Source organism: Delphinapterus leucas, chromosome 1, assembly GCF_059928025.1.
Source record: "Delphinapterus leucas isolate spDelLeu-1000000601 "Yukka" chromosome 1, BTC_Dleu_Yukka2, whole genome shotgun sequence".
Lineage (NCBI taxonomy): Eukaryota > Metazoa > Chordata > Mammalia > Artiodactyla > Monodontidae > Delphinapterus > Delphinapterus leucas.
In genome coordinates, this window is record NC_143129.1 from 24,359,705 (window position 1) to 24,377,048 (window position 17,344).

The 17,344-nt window shown below is 40.2% G+C and overlaps 2 protein-coding genes across 5 annotated transcripts in view; one reads left to right on the forward strand and one right to left on the reverse strand.

Annotated features, from left to right (window-relative positions):
- IARS2 (isoleucyl-tRNA synthetase 2, mitochondrial) overlaps positions 1 to 4,425 on the forward strand; it is a 68,573-nt gene extending 64,148 nt beyond the window's left edge. For all 4 annotated transcript variants that reach the window (XM_089906954.1, XM_022579254.3, XM_089906967.1 and 1 more), the window contains 3 exons: positions 583 to 773; positions 2,553 to 2,697; positions 3,907 to 4,425. In XM_089906954.1, coding sequence (XP_089763080.1) covers positions 583 to 773; positions 2,553 to 2,697; positions 3,907 to 4,049 — 479 coding nt within the window. In that variant the 3' untranslated portion in view covers positions 4,050 to 4,425. The remainder of the gene's footprint in view (positions 1 to 582; positions 774 to 2,552; positions 2,698 to 3,906) is intronic.
- A 252-nt stretch (positions 4,426 to 4,677) lies between these two features.
- The window catches only part of RAB3GAP2 (RAB3 GTPase activating non-catalytic protein subunit 2), a 90,167-nt gene continuing 77,500 nt past the window's right edge, over positions 4,678 to 17,344 (reverse strand). The window contains exons 28-35 of the mRNA XM_022579252.3: positions 16,968 to 17,038; positions 14,471 to 14,506; positions 13,157 to 13,231; positions 12,625 to 12,843; positions 9,334 to 9,423; positions 8,905 to 9,126; positions 7,932 to 8,090; positions 4,678 to 7,726 (exon numbers count right to left, since the gene is read on the reverse strand). Coding sequence (XP_022434960.1) covers positions 7,571 to 7,726; positions 7,932 to 8,090; positions 8,905 to 9,126; positions 9,334 to 9,423; positions 12,625 to 12,843; positions 13,157 to 13,231; positions 14,471 to 14,506; positions 16,968 to 17,038 — 1,028 coding nt within the window. The 3' untranslated portion in view covers positions 4,678 to 7,570. The remainder of the gene's footprint in view (positions 7,727 to 7,931; positions 8,091 to 8,904; positions 9,127 to 9,333; positions 9,424 to 12,624; positions 12,844 to 13,156; positions 13,232 to 14,470; positions 14,507 to 16,967; positions 17,039 to 17,344) is intronic.

Here is a 17,344-nt window from a genome sequence, read left to right on the forward strand (position 1 = left end):
CGATCATTTTTCATCTCGATCATTTAGTAGTTTCTGCACCTGTGTGTGGAGTAGGATGAATTTCAGCGTGGTCTTCATGCCACCTTAAAGTGCTTTCTGAAATGTATTAGCAGCTTGACTATATTGAGAAATCACTTTTTCTTAAATACCTTTATAAATGTCAGAAATATATTTTAGGCTTTTACTAAAACAAACATATAGTGCCTGTGAATATTTTTATAATAGTTTTTTCTGTCTGGTTGTATTAATAAGCTTACAGAAAATTAGAAACTGTATAATTTTAGAAAGAGGACAAAAGTCACTCATGATCTTACTTATAACCCAGAGACAACTACTGTAATATTGGGATATTTCTATTTTATTTTCTTCTAGGCATCCTTTGAGATCTCACTGTATATCTTTATCCTTTGTTTACATTTCCAAATGTTGATATAAATGGTAAGCATTTAGGATGGCTCCGTGCTAATTGTCATAAATAATAATTCTTATTTTCCATGCATAGTAAATATTTAATGGTTTGAGCTTTATATACAGTTTAAAATATATGTAAATTGGTTAACTTTTTTTTTTTTTTTTTATAAGAACCCAAGAGTGTTTTTCGTACCGGATGGATTAGAACCAGTTCTATCTGGAAGAAGCCTGGACTGGAAGAAGCAATAGAGAGTGCATGTGCGATGAGAGATTCATTTCTTGGAAGCATCCCTGGCAGAAATGCAGCTGAGTATGAGGTTATCATTGTGATTGAGCCTGGACTGCTTTTTGAGATAATAGAAGTAAGCAGAAATTTGTTCCTTTTGAAATGGTGTTCATATCATACAGCTTCATGTGAAATTTAGTTTTAAAAAATCTCAGTGTAAATAATATATTTTTAAAAATTTATAAATTAGGATTTCTGTTTTCTAATCCTAATACTAATCACTGATTCTGTTTCCAACTTCTCTGTGCTTCCTTTTTCTTCTCTTTTGAAACATGTACTGTTGCTACTTATTTTTTAGGTTGGGATGGGAAGGTGTAATAAAGTTCTATTTGAAATGTAAGCCCTCAGGGCTAATTAGACAATATGGCAGTCGTATCAGAATACACAAAAATCGGGAGCTTTTGAGAATTTTGTCCATCTGGACCAGATTCAAAACAAATCCCAAAAAATATTTTTTATCTTTTTCTCATGAGATCTGAAGAAAATTCATTTGCTCCAGCAAATTATCATGTCATCTCAAAGCATTCATCCTATTTTTTAATTTTCAAAAGGGCCATCAGAAGTTTCTTCTTGGAATTCTTAGGGGTTGATTGGGCAGACTGACTTATAGCTTAACATAGACTCAAGATTTTTCTCTAGTTTTAACGTTTGAGAAGAAAATTGGTAGTGAATATGTTTTTTAAAAAAGTTTTACTGGTATCATAGTTTACTAAAAAATGACCATCTCATTTGGTTGGCACTTCAATTTAAACTTTTAATAATATAATTAAATTGATTAAGATTTGAGGCTTGACATAGCCAGTAGGTATAAGATTGTTGATCAGATAACAGAATTTTGGTAAGATGTTCACATTTTAAAATTTACAAGTTGGGAATCTGATGACTCCATTTTATGAGCCAGGAAACTGAGCCCCATTGAAGCTGTGACCTGGCTGGGGCCACACAGCCTAGTTAGTACTGGGCTTTCCCCCTACATGTCATGTTTCCTTTGACTTCATTAGGTCTGAGTAATAAGCTGAAAACAATACAGCTTGTTTGGATCATTTATATTGGAAAAAAAATACTTTGGGATTTTCAAAAATGTGAATGTACTTTTCTTAGGAATTACACTAACCAGCTAATGGAGTCCTGGATCTGTCAGTTACTAACTGTATGAATTTGTTAAAACCAAATTAATCTCTGAATCTCCTGTTTTGTCATGAGCTGATTTTTTTTTTTCCTTAAGGAAGTTTGTATTACTTAGCTCACACACTCGTTTTGAAGATGGAAATTACAACAAAAAATGTAAGAGTGCTTATCAGATATCCAGATTGTGTGCTTCAGAAGAGCTCTGTGCATTACTCAGATTGTCACCATTGGTCTACACTGCTAAAAGCAGATCCTTGTTTAGATAGTATCTTAACCCCTCTCCTACTGTAGGAAGCATGATACAGGGAAGAAGTATGGGCTCTGAGGTGGACAGACCTGGGCTGGAACTGCAGCTGCACTGTTTACTGGTCGGGAACGCCTGGCAAGTTAACCTCTCTGAGCAAGCTTCCTCACTTGTAAAATGGGGATAAAAAACACTGTAGCTGTTTTGTGATCATTACAAATACTGGATGGACATTTAGCCATCTAGCAAAGTGAAGTGCCTGGCTTACAGTGTATTCTCAATCAATATAATTAATTAGAAGTTTTTAGTTATTACCTTTTTATACTAGTAAGAATTGATTTATTTAATAGTATTAGCTCAGGAGGTAATGGTCCCAAAGGGTTCCTCACCAAACACAAGAACTTGCAGCATCTCTTTTTATAACCTGTTTATGGTAACAGCTTAATTTAGATAGATAGTAACTTGCAAATTGCTCGTGCCCAGATGCTACAGGCTGAGGAGACTTCCAGCACCTCTCAGCTGAATGAATTAATGATGGCATCCCAGACAACGTTGCTTTCTCAGGAACCACGAGCAGTAACTGCAGATGTCACTGAGCTTAAAGGGACATTTCTAATCAACCTAGAAGGTAAGAAGGATGTGAGAGTAACAGCGGTATCTGGGGAACTGAATGATAATTATAGGTCATCTCCAGCTTTGCAGTGGACTACTTGTATTCTAAAGGCACATATATACACTTGGAATACGGTTTTCTATGGAAGCAGTGTCAACAATGGTCAGGTTTCAAAACTAGCTCTCAAAGTGCCGTACCTGCCGATCTTAGGAACACAGGGGTAGGGGGAGGAGAGGGAATAAGTCATTGTCACTGCATGTGAAGTCAGTCTACCTTACTTTGGTTGACTTTTGTGCCCTCTGTCCTTTGATACTTAGTCCTGCCCAGCCCTGCTACCCTTCCCCACTGTTGAGTCTAAAATTTCTTATTATGCTCACCCCAAATTAAAGTGTCATGTAGCCACTGTTAATGAAGAATCAAGGAAGTTTTATTGAACTCATTCCCACACTGATATAAGCATTTTGTAGTTATTTGTTTGATAGGGGATTTTGTCAACTTAATTCATTCTCGTTGATGGAAAGGAGGCCAAGTAATGTTAAGAGAGAAAAACATGCAGCTATTTTGGGAAAAGTGATGCTGTCTGTGCTTTTCATAATAGCTTTTAGGTACCAGCAGGAGGTGGGAGGCGTCGGTTGAAATCTGAGGCCTGGCAGCATTGACCATGTAGTAGCTTCTGGCTTAATTTGCTTTTCAAAATGTTAATCTACATTCTCTGTGCAATGACTAGAAAATAATTTACTTTCTTTACTGTACATTACCAGTCTGAGGTCTATTCATTGTGGAGAAGTTTTTGTTTCCTTTTGTCCAAACCAAGAAGTTTAATGTGGGGACACTGCCATTGTCAGTCTAATTTGGCTCTTTTTAAAATTCTTAAACCAGTATGTAGCTGGAGAGGCAGTGTAATTTATCAGAACTGTACCCAGATGAAGAGCTAGAAGGCCTGCTCTGCCTGAGTAGATACAGAACTCAGTGACCTGTGGAAAAATCGGTCTCTCAGGGTCTCAGATTCCTCATCTCTCCCCAGTCAGTCAGGTTGTATATGAGTGAGTGAGCCCACTGTCTTGGCTGTTTGTTTATGTACAAATGTGCAAACGAAGCAGTATTTTCCAAGGCAGGAAGGAGGAAGCTTTGAAAAAGGAGCACCTGCCTACCAATTAAAAAATAAAGAGTTGTACAAGTTCAGTGGCCTATCAAAAATACTCTTCACGTGTTTTTCTTTCATAGGTGGTGATATTCGTGAAGAGTCTTCATATAAAGTAATTGTCATGCCAACTACCAAGGAAAAATGCCCTCGCTGTTGGAAGTACACTGCTGAGTCATCAGACACACTCTGTCCGCGATGCGCAGAAGTTGTGAGAGGGAAGTAATACCTCGCTGTGTGTTGAGGGCTTTCTGAGCAAGAACTTCCTGACGGGACTGCCTGGGGGTTTAGGTGGATTGTGCACAGCACTGCAAAGAAATCCAAGATTTAGGTAATGAGTGGAAGAGTAAGTGATAGAGGATGAGAGTCAGAGTTACAGCTACAAGTTTTTTCTGTAACTAAATAAAAAATAACGTGTATATATACACATGGAAAAATATACCTATGCAGATGGATCCATAATGGACTTCCTCAGAACATAGACACTGAAAATGCTTGCCTACAAATGTGGCTCAGCAGAAAATGTTTTATATTTTATCAGTCTTCTTGACTCAGTATTTAAGTTCTATAATGTCTAAAAATAAAGGCACCTGGGAAATTACTGACTGATGGTGGTGCAAAAGTTGTGAATATCCAGTAAAAAACCTGTGGTTTTGAAGGGGAATGGCAGAGGGGTGTCTCGCTTAAGAGATGACAAGAGTAATTTCACTCCGCCTTCACAGCACGCACCGACCTTTTCAGAACAGCTAGTTTTTGGGTTGCCTCGGAAGCGAAGACATCACCAAGTTTGTTATTCTCCTGTAAGAGCGGAAAGTATCTTAATACTTATATTTATAAATGTTAAGGAAACAACATGAAAGCTGAAAATTTATTTCACTAATACACATAAAAGTTCACTACAATGAAGAGACACAGAAAATAGCAGTATATACAGAATTTGACTACTTACAATACATTACAGTAGATAATAGGGCATTTTATAAACAATTCAGTACTGGATTAAAATCTTTCCAAGGATGGTTAATTCTGTTTAGCAGAAATACAGCAAACCCATTCCTGTCAGGGTGAGAGAGGGCTTTCACTGTTGCTATTGAGCACTTTAAAAATATTTGTCTCTTATAAGTGAAATGAACCACAGCAACTGCTAAGTGAACTTATTATTCCATGTATGCTTAGTGTTATTAAATCTGAGTTTTCTGTGATTTTAAACTGTAATCAATTTCTTTTTTAAAGAAAGCAATTTAAATTGAACAGTGTTTACTTCGACCTTAGTTTAATTTTTATAACAAAGGTGAAACACTTTTCTCCATACCTCATTTTTCTTTTTGCAAAAGCATGAACCATTTAGAAGCTTGGTGTGCTATATTCCTCTTTATTTGCATTTATCCTGTCTCTTCTAGTTCTACATCTAAATACAACCTGTAATGTAGAATTTATGATTATTTGAACACTTTTGTTTTCCTTTGCATTATACAACAGAATTTAACAAGGTATAAAATGCCTATTTAATGTTCATGAGGAAAGGTGTATTGGGGGGCTGGCGGTGGGAGTAGATCTAAGAAAACACTACTCGCTGGTTATCGGTTTCCCACCAGTAACTGCAGTATGTGCAACATACCTGTTTCAGAAACTGTCCATTCTGTATCGTTATTTGTGGCTCTTCATGGTTACACGATGCATACACAGGTATTTATTTTCCTTTCCTCTATCGGATTTATTTTAAAAGCCCTTAATGAAGTAGTAAAATACTTAACTGCTTTTTTTAACCATACAACTGAGAATTCAATTTTAAAATTCTTTGAATGGCAAAGTTTAGGATTATAAATCTAACTAGAGCCTCGATGTTATGGTTCTAGGAGCCGTATTTCAGCTGATTAATATTCTCAACAATCCCCAAATTTGATTACATGTCCTACTAGAATAAGTTCAGCCAGTTTTATTATCTAAAATGCTTATTAGATACCCTCTCCCCCAAAAGTGATAACGGAATCAAAGTGACTATGATTTATTAATCTTTAAAAACGCCTGTAATTCCAAGTTTCTTTGACCAGCCTCCAAGGTTCATAACTACTTTCAGAGTATTTAGAAAAGTCACAGAAAGAACTAATCTTTCAGAATACACGCAAGTGACTATATAGAGCTAGACACGTTTACGAGAAATCATATAAATGTGTCTGGATGGGGCAGCAGAGATCCCAGCAGAGGCTGAGAGGCTAGACCAGCCCGAGGTCGTTTTCAGTGTTTCTATTGCAGCGTGTGCCTCAATCAGACATACAAGGCCCTCACCCCACGTCCTCAAGACATCTGAAAATTAATCTTTCAAGATTTTATCGACAAATGAAACTAATTATTAAGTAAGTTTTAGACAGTTCTTATTTGGATGTGATCTCTTAGTTAAAAAGAATTTACACTGGGATATCCTCAAACATCAGACTTTTCCTTTATGTTCCTGATATAACGCCTCAAATTTGTACAATTGCGAGAGTTGGCTTCTTCCTAAGGAAGTGAAGAACAAACTTCGGTATCACAACGAGTTGCTACGAATAACAACTGTGATCCAGGACATGTCAGTACTCGCACTGTATGGCTACATTCCAAAGATTTACCATAATAAATACTTGGTGTTATTTGTACAGCTCTTTACAGAGTTTTGGTTTACAGTTTTTTGGTTAATTTGGTTTTAATCAACAAATGATTATTCAGCACTTGGACTGCTCTAGGCACTATAGTTGTATACTGTATACAACTATTAGTTGTATACAACTAATACAAAATTAGTTGTATATATCCTCTCAAGCCAGCTGTGAGGTAGGTTCGCTAAAGCTGTAGTATCATCACTAAGCATTTTCTGTATTGTTCTTAAGAACAGGTAACATTACCAAATCCCAGAAGCAGACATCTCAAAACACTCGTAGGAAAAATAAAGTTGGACCTTAGATTTTTAGCATCTTTGCCCCTTTTTTTTAAATGTAAGTTTTACAAGATAATACATTTTTACAATTACCTGATGTGGATACAGCTTTGAATCTTGGCAAAAAGCAAATCTTAACTTGCATTTTAATTAATTTTGCTGTGTTGCTTGCATCTTAGATTCTGTTTTGGCAAGTACAGCAGGCTAAGGGTTCTATTTGGTGTCCATTCTGATGAATATATGATCTTGAACCCATTATTCCGCCACAGGCAGGGTCATCCTCCTCTGATGGCAACAGCATAACCTCTGGGAAAGAAACCTGTCAGCATCCAGAGCTCCAGGGGGCAGTGCCGCAGTACGGGACCAAGCATGATAACAAAAGCGTTTTCCCAACATTTACTAAAAAGGAAGTGGTGTACTTCTCTCATATAACTGGCGGGGACTATACATGAACACGTTTAAATTTAATTACAATAACGTTTTGAGTACGAAGTATAGAATGTTAAGAACATAACCTGTAAATTATAACCAACTTTAAATAGCAAAGTTTAACAATAAAGCTACTTAAGTGCTTGAATTAAAAATAGTCAAACATCTGCAAGAGGAATTAATAGTGTAATTGATACTTGTTCGTATTTTATCATCAGTATTAACCAAAGGAGGGGAATTTAGCCAAGACTGCACTTTTTAAAAGTAATAATGTATTTTTATTTATTTTACAAAAGGAAAAAAACCATATTCCCTCCATGAAATTCCAGATCTTACTGTGTAAAATAACCATGCACTAATTCATATTATAGTCACACAATTTTAGACTGTTTACAGTAGATAAAGTGTCATAAAGGAGGAATAGCTATGGCTTCCACAGCTTCAGTGAGGTGTAAGGCTAAACTATACTGCCCGTGGTTTTCTGGTAAAAGCTCAATTACTTTATTTACTAGTTTAGCTGTTGTTGCAATTGGCACTTCTGTGTTTTGAAGATCCTGGGGGTTCTGCAAATGGGACACAAAAATAACCCGTCAGTTACATACAACTGAATCATCTTACTTGAACTTAAGCATTAGCCAGAGAGTAATTTCCCAATAAAAATGCTTTTCTTCAGAACTAAGTAGATTAAACTTAAATTTTTCCTCTATTGAAAATGCACATGAAAAAACATCCAGTGACCTGCTGACTCCTCTCACTGCCGGCACTTACCATGGCCTTCAGCCAGGTGCACAGCGTCGGGGGCAGCCTGGCAAGTAGCTCCAGCCCCTCCCTCGTCTGCGTGCGCAGCACCGCGTGCGCCAGCCGCTGCCCTATCAGCACCAGCAGCTGCGAGGCCAGGACCTCTTTGTCCTGAACCTGGAGGATGGCCTGTGGAGATGAACGCGAACAAACATGCAAAAGCTAACAGCTGGGCTTCCTTTAGGAAAGGCACCACCCGTGCCTAGTTCGGTGCCTAGGAGAGGCTACTTCATTTCTGAGGTATGGCCATTTATACAACGAAAAGAAAGCCCAATTCAAACAGCACTTAAAACCCAAATTTCTTCTCATCACCTGACTTTGGCCGCCTCTTATCTCCTAATTTTTCAGTTCAGCATGTCTACAGGAGTCATTTTCAAGCTTTAGGCAAAAGAAGGGATTATATTAAATCATGTCGTGACTAACCGTGGGCTATGAGACCTCCTGTGACCTGGTCCCTGACCTCAGACCTCGTGTTCTTTCTGCCTCTAGCAATGCTCCCCCTGGTTTTCTGAGTGGCTGGGCTGCTGCTTATCCTTGGGGGCTCAGCTCTCATGTCACCTCTGACCACCCTATTATACTTCTCTTTATTCACATGGTCTTGTGAATTTTCTTCACAGCATTTACCACTCAGTACAGAATTGAGCATGCTTCTCTGCTCCTACTAGTAGACTGTGGATTCTGAGGAAGGCACCCTGTCTGTTTTGTTTATGGTTCTGTCCCTCTGCATAAAACAGGCTCGGCATACGGCAGGAGTTACACTAAACATTGACCAGAAACAGGAATCTGATTCGTTTTTTATTTTAATTCTCTTCACGTTTTGTGCCTAGAAGTTCTAACAAAAGAAGGAAAAGCAAAAAGCTTTATTGGCAACTTTACTGATTCTTTACTCGAGCTATCAGTTTTAAAACTTGAGCCCAAATGACATTCACCGGGTGATCATTACCTCTTCTCCTAAGTGGTCAGCTCCATAGCTGTAGAGTTCCCCCACATAATGCCTCCTAACAACATCTTCACTAACTTGAAGGTGATGGGCCAGATCCAGGGCCAGCACTGGCCAATCTTGGTCTTTCCCAAAAAGAGTGGTCATTGCCTCTTCTGAGGAGCCTTTGTCCTTCGTGACTGCATGTCGGGCCTGGACAGCTGCACTGACGACTTTCAATAAGAACTTGAAGATGGGCGATGGGCAAAGAAGGAGAGCAACATCTTGTTAGTATGTTTCATTAAAAATATGCAAATCCAAGTAATCGTTGACTTTCCTGTCAATTACTGTGGCTTTTCCATTAAAATAGTTATCAAAAAAAGACACATAATTTAAAGGGAAGTTAACTCTCAAGAACACCTTAGAGGTGGTCATCCCAATAACTGTAATTACCTGCTGTCGTACAGAAATAAAATTTGCATCCATTTCCCCACTAGGTAATAACTGAATTGAAGTTAGGTCTTTGAAAAATGCGTTTTTCCCCTAAAGAGAAAGAAGAGACCGAGAAAACTGATGAGTATGAACTGTTGTTAAGGTGAAAAAAAAGATTTAAAAACGAAGTCATCTAATCAAGAATAAGTCTTTGATCTTTTTTGTCTTTGAACAATAACACTTAATTCTATTCATTTAATTTTTATAACTATTATCTAGCGTGCAGTAGGCAGCCTTTAGGGTGGGCCGCGGTGGTCCCCTCCTCCTGGTACCCGTGCCTTGTGTAATGCCATTCCCCCGAGGGGGTGCTGGTGACTCACTGCTAGTGAGCAGAATTAGGCAGAGATGAGGCAGGTCACTTGCAGGATCAGGTAACGAAAGCACTGTGCCTTCTGCCCTAGGAGCTCATAATCACTCTCACTTACTCGGAGGGCTGCTGTGCCGTGAGCTGCCCTACGGAGTCACGCGTGTGGCAAGGAGCTGAATCCCGCTGGTAGTCGTGTAAGCCTGGAAGTGGATCCCCAATCCCGCCCCCGGTGGAGCCCAGAGGTGAGACTGCAACCCTGGCTGACACCCCAGCTGCAGACCTGCGAGAGACCTGGGGCCAGAGCCACCTAAACAAGACTCACACACATGCTACTCATTTGCTGTTTTCAGCCACTAAGTCTGGGGATCATTTGTCGTGCAATAATTGATAACTAACACATAGTATATACTCTGCATCCTCTTAAAAACACTTGTTTAAAAACATTTGTTTCAGAGAACAGATCTGTTTCCGAAGAGCCAAAAAGGAATATCAGGAAATAGGATTTCAGAAGTCCCCAGGAAGGAAATGTAATACAGAGCAAAGAGCTGGAAGACCCAGGCTCTAGTCCCAGGCCCACCCCTTCCAAACAGGTCACCTTGGACAAATGACCCCACCATCCTGGGCTGCTGTTTTTTCAGGTCATGCCAGCTATCACCTAAGGTACTTTCTAGACCTAATCTGTGACTGCAGGTCAGCTGGTGTGACCGCCAAGTAGGGTGAAGCGACTCATCCTTTAGTGGTGAGAGACACCAGACTTCCAATGGCAACCCACCACATGTGGACATCACCGTTTGAAGGTTTTCCCACACACTCACCCACAGTCTGTTACTCTATAGTTTCTACCCGGAGGTCTTAGATATAAGGGTCTATTCTACACCAGAGCCTTTGGATTGGGAATATGTGTGCACATTTATTATTTACTACATTCCAGACACAAAGTACTTCATGTTGAGTATGTCATTTAACCCTCACGACAGCCATGAGGTAGGCACTAGAATAATCACGCTCGGGCTAGGAGAACTGAAATAACTCTAGCCGGTAAATGGCAGGGGTGGGATTCCGTTTCACCTGCCAAAACACACTGCTTTGGTATTTGCATGTGAGAGTCACACAGCCGTCTCAGGCCATCCCAGCATGATCCGGGTTGAGACTAACATCACCACTGTGCTTGTCCAATTCTGGACATGTTCTGGTTTCTAAAAGTACCTTTTTGAGGGGGGTACTGAGCTAGGCCCTTTATTTTGGTTGCTTTAAAACAAAACAAAACAAAACTTTTAAGTACTTATTGAAATAAATTTCTTAAAACATACTATTTCTGCTTATATATATTCTCAGATTCAACACTTCCAAACCATTGTAAATGGGCTTCCTTGTAAATGCCATGCCTAGTCTCCCAAACTTGAAACTGGACTTAATTTTAATCCCCCCTCCTTCAGCACTGAACCTAGTGTGTCCTCAGGTTACTGACTCCTGGAAATCCCTTCATGATCTGTATTATTCTCCCCAGTCCACATCCTCACCAACTCCTGATTTCCAGTGGTTTCCCAGACTCTACTCACCACGCCCTCCTGTCCCTTCTGCAGACCTCTGTCATGTACCTTCTCTTTATCACCTCCTTACTTATGAATGCATTAAACATTATTGGGCTCCTGTTATGTGGCCAGCATGGCACATAGACATGGGGATATGGCAAAGAGGTGGTCAGTTCAGGAAATGTAGACAAAGACTTTGAAGCGAAGGTGACACTTAAGTAATAAATGAATAACGAATAGGAGCTGACCATACAGAATAGTTGCCTGTGAAAATGGAACGATACAAACACGACAAGAGATGATAAGAATGTCTGCCTTCTCTGAGGGGTGGAGGGTAGTGAACAGTGGCTAGAGCACAAGGTAAGAGAGGAATGGACGGCAGAAAAGGTAAATTATGGGGTGGGGGAGCCTCCTTCCTCGGGCTCCATGTTTCCCCGTGGCAGGAAATATTAATACTATGCCAGGTCTCCCGCTCTGACTCGCTGCTGCCCAAGTGGACGGTGCCTTTGGGAGAAGGAACTGAGCTCTCAGCAGCGCCCTGTTCCCCCTTCTTCCAGGACGCAGTCTTCCTGGGGGAGCTCCCGGCGCCAGGAGCCCGACGGGAAGCCTGCAGGTGTCCGGGGGTGCCGTGGCTGCGCAAGAGCGGGATCATCGTTTACTGACACAAGCTGGGGTGGAGAAGCCAGTTGAGGCTGTGTTTTACGTACTGGCATGAAACTAATACAACTGAATCTGTGTTTTGGGAAGAAAGCTCTGGCAGCATGGGACTGGGTGGAGGGAAACTGGAGGCTGCTGTACCACCCTAGGGGAGACAATGAGGCCTGAGCTCAGGCTACAGTGATGGAGAGGGACGGACAGAAAGGATTTAAGGAAGAACTGATAAGAATGAACTTACAGTGACTGTGGGACTTGAAGAAGGGAAGTGAGCTAGCTGTCTCCAAGGTTGCTAGTTTATGCTAGGGCACAGACAGCGACATCACTCATCAACTGACCAAGCCAGCGAACTCAGGGGGAACAGCAAGTGTAGGTAAGGGTAGGTGCGGGTGAGGGTAGAGAGAGATTTTAGGAAGGAGGTATCTGCAGTCCACAGCACATGCCAAGAGAGGCGTTCAGTAGAAGTACATGCCCCAAACTCTGGGGACAGGTCAGGCCTGGAGACACACAAGAGGGAGAAAAGGAGTGTATCCAAGAAGCATGTGCAGACTGAGAAGGGCAGATGGCTGAGAGGGCAGAACCCTGGGACACCAATATTTAAGGTAGACCAGAACAAGGAAGCCTGACAAGGAATAGGGAACAGAGACCGCCGTGACGAATAATCCTATACAAGACACACACAAAGGGCTGAACGACTTCGATAAGACAGTCCTGCTAGACCCTCAGCTCCGAGAGGCTCTCAAGTCCTCCGAGGATTACCTTACTATCAAAGAGGGAGAGTGGCTTCACGGCCTTCAGAGAGAACCTCATGACAGCGTACAGGAGGGAGCACAGGACGGAATGGTGCTCCACCAGCGGGTAGTGGATGTGCCTCTGCTCCAGCGCCAGCTCCACTATGGAGACTGGTCCTTCCACGGCCAGCCAGGCATCCTCCGTGTCCAAGACGGGCACTTGCATTTCATCCCGGCTGACGTCTGCCTGGGTGTTTTGAGAAGGGAGAACTGTGTTCAGAATTGGAGAAATAATAGTTTGCAAACATCTTAATGAGCTTACAACCAGCAGCAAAGTACAAACCCGTATTTCTCCCCACCCCTCAAGTTATAATAGTAAAAAAAAAACCAAAACCATAAAATCTAATTCTAATAAGGAACATCACTATTTTTTAGGCTTAAGTCAAACCTTAGACGTGAATCAATGAAAAATAATCTCTTTTAATAGTTCTTAAGTCCAATGACTTTCAAAATATTTGACACTTTAGAGACAGTTCAGAATGAAAATACAGCTCTTTTACCTCCATTAAAGTCTGAAGAAGATCCCAGCAACACCCAAGGAAAGATGTCATTGCTGTGTCGCTCATCCCCACATCCTGTTTTTAAGAAGGGACATAATTAGCTCCGGCAGCAAAACTGCTAGTTTTTAATCAGAAAAATAAACAGAACACACAAAAAAAACGCACCTATTCGACTGACTTTCTGCACTGAATAGACAGGTAAGAATTGAAAGTCAAGGCACTTGACTTTAATTCCTTTCTTTAGATTCAACTAATTTTAAAATTAGGCTTTAAAAAAGATGGTTTTACCCTCAACTTTAAAAAAATGTCTCTCTGTGTTGGAAAGACGCAGTGTCATCGGTTAACCACAGATAGCGGGGTGGCAATCCCGCTCACATCTGGCTCGCTGAGGCATTTGCGGTGTGCGGTAAGATTCCTCTCGTGTGTGAATCTTAAAAGTTCCAAGAAAACAGCTTGGTGTGGTTCCAGAGCATCTTTGAGGGACTGAATTGAACCCTCTGAACAAAACTAGGATCCCCAAGCCAGTGAACTAAACACCAGACTGATGCTATGGGCAACGAATCCTTCCTGAAGGGGCCTGTCCAAGGGGCCACTATGCTCACATGCAGTCTTTTTTTAAACCAAGAGCCAACAAATCCCTTACATCCCTAAGTAATTCGTCCTCAAGGAATACAGCACGTGTGTGTGTGTGTATGTACACACATATATGAACGGCAGTCATACAGCCACTCTCAAGAGCATACAGACGATTTCTTCAACAATGGAGATTTTTCAGGACCTAAGGGCCTATAATGGCTGGGTTCCTGTGTCCAAGTATTTATTAAGATATTTGTAATAAGAATATTTCAAAGCTTTGAGCAAACGCTAGCACTGTGAATCACTGACCTCAAATATAAGCCCCAGTATCCATGGACTGGAACATTATTGAAGACTATCTGTACAATAGCTATTAGATAAAGGTAGATCAAACTCACTACTCATATGGAATCCACTTCCATTATAAATTTCTAATTTGAAGGACAGCAAAAATATGCAGCAGTGGCTGCATGTTATCCTCCTGTCCACAGTCCAAAGCTGAAGACATCTTGGCAAACTTAGTTTCAACATACTATCTGATAATCTGGAAAGGTAAATTAAAATTGGCCATAGTTCATGACCAGTTTCCTTATTAATATACTATTCTCTTTCCATTTTTCTTATCTCCTGATGAGTCATCAAAATGGTTAAAGGCAGAGTTCATCCCCACAGTTAATAAGGTACTACATAAAGTGCAAAATTAACAACTACACATCTAGTTAAGGGAGATTCACTTACCCTTCGGCATAACCTATCCTTTGGTGCTTTTCCAACCTGAGACAAGAGGACATAAGATGCTGCATTTAATAATTTAAATCAAAAGGCATTACCATGGTACAGGAAGTAGAAAGTAACCAAATTTAAAAAATGTAAATGCAGCTATGAATAAAGGCAGTACTAATTTCATCAATTAAACATTGGTTCTACTCATTTATAACACAACGCAACTAATTTTGTGGTGGAACTTAAAAATATATCATGAAAAATACTGGGCTCACAAATAATCCTATTCAAAAATACTTATTTTTGAACTATTAAATAAGAAAATCTCCAAAAATCTGGTTCCCGCTTTGCATAATCAGATTACTGCACTACCTTAAAACCTAGAACCAAACTCAAGGCTACGAATAAGCAGCAGCTAAGAATTCTGCTAGTTGATGAAGACACACAATACGAACCTTTAAATGGTCAGAAAGAAGGAAGAACCGTCTAAAGCAGACAGAAGTTATATTCCTGGCTCAGAAAATCAGCCGGTGTCCTTATTCAGTAAGCAATTAGTGAGATTCAACTGTATACTTTATACAGGGTAATAAGTGGGAGATAAAGGTTCTGCCCTTCAGGAACATTACTTGATAAGACAATTCACAGGAAACAGTGAAAATGAAAAGGACAACAGACTCTTCGCCTCATTACCTCTCACTGCGATTACTGCAATGGCCTTCAACCCCAATTTCAACATACTTCACTCTGTTGCCAGAATCGTTTTTTAAAGATGCAAATCTGAACATATCATTCCTCTGCTTAAAACTGCCCCAATGTCTTCAAGACAAAATGACAGCTACCATTTACTGCGCCCTCGCCAGCTGTGCCAGGCGCTATGCTAAGTAGTTTACACATGTTAGAAAACCCCAGATCCAGAGCCCACACAGGAAGTTCTCCATGGTTGGCTTCCTGCTCCTTTCTATATAGCCTGTACTTCAACCAATCAAAGCTACTTGCAGCTCTCTGAATCCAACATGCTGTCTCCCATCTCCAGGACTTTTTGCTGGAAACATTTTCTCCTCACCCACTTTTTACTGATTCATATATACTCATCTTCCAAAATTCAGCCCAAAAGCCTTCCCTTGTCATTTACTTCCTCTTCCGAGTTCCAAGAGCACCCTGTTGTCTGTTTACCATCTTTCTGATTGTGGGTTCTTTGAGGGCAGGGGCTGTGACTTCTATCTCTGCAACCACAGAACCTAGCACAGTTCTTGGCACATAAGAGACACTTATAATAAATATTTGTTGAATGAATGATCCTAAACTCTCTGCTTCCTGGTTCGGGACTGCTTAAACCCCGAGTTTTGAGAGTCAGATGGGACAGTGGGTATAGAATGCTGAACATCTGTACACGGTAACACAAACACAGAAAAGGCTTTGTATTATTAGTCTCTCAAGACGGTGGTCAGAGGCGAAATAGAACAATATCATAAAGGCCAAAAGGAGTGCGTTTCAAGAAAGAAGCAGGTAAGTGGGCAAGAAAGATGAGCGCACAGGAAACAACTTACAAAAAAAGGTTACCAATGATTTCAAAGCACTTTCTAGAGGAGCCATGGCCTATAGGGGGTCTGAGCTGGAGTGCTGTTTTCCGTTTAGGAATGTCTGTCATTGTACATTTCAAAGACCATGTTGTCATTATAGTGGTAGTTCTCCTGACATCCACTTAACTGCTGCCATTGTAACCGACATTCTCAACTGGCCTGTAAAGCACACTGACAAGGGCCCTGGCCACACTGCTTGAGGCCCAAAGGCTCCCCTCCAGTACGCCAGCAGCTTCTCCCACCAGTTGAGTTATAGGCTTACCTGTTAGGTCTGTTCCCAAATCTACTTATGCTGGTTGTACATACTGTAATTAAGTAACTGATGAAATATGAACGAGGAAAAAAGGGAGTTCTTTATGTGAATACTGTGTTGACCCCTTTAAAAAGATTTATGGAGGAGAGTAGCTAACTCCTAGGTCTACTGGATTAGATACAGAGGAAACAACTACATGACTAGGGGATAAATTATAAAAATCTAAAGATTTTGCACTCAGATTGCATCATAGCTTTAAAGAAACAGGATCTAGAAATCACAGGCAATGCTTTATGGGTGAGGTTAATGTAGGAAAACCTACGGAAAATTGCAATCGACCCTATTCAGAGAAAATACCTTGGCCCTACATCCAAAGATTGGCGAGGAATTGTGCGTTTGTATGTTTTAATTTAAAATAAAGTGCAAATCCTTGCTTGAATCGACCCCTGGTCCTAATCACTTGGGTTAAGAGGCTTTTACAGGGCATTACTCTCTTTCAAGGATTTGGGCTCTTCAAGTCATCATCATCAAAAGGCCAGCACAGCTGAGCACAAATAAAATGTAATGTCAAATAAAAAACAGTCTAACAAGGCTTAATGTAAGTAATCTTTCTTATATCAGTCAATTATTAAGGGAGCCAAATAAACAAGTCGGTACAGGAAATTTACAATTACCTTACCTTATCCATCAAGTACGTAGCAGCAGAAAACCTTTTAACTAAAAATGTGTTCCACATCATCAGTGCGATGCCTGGACAACAAGTAAAATAAAGCAGTGACCAGAATGCTTCTATATTTTCTCTTTCATCATATATAACAAATTGCTCTCTTCCTTAAGCTTATAAAACTATCTGGGCTATTTATTTAGATATTATTTCTTATATCTTATGTAATAAAATTAATAAAAACCTTTACCTTTAATAAAAATCAGAACTGGGCTGCGTGAGAGGATATACAAATGGCCAATAAGCATAAGAAAAGACTATGTCATTAGTCATGAGAGAAACAGATTAAAACTACACAGAGATAGCTTTACACAACCAACAGAAAGGCTAAA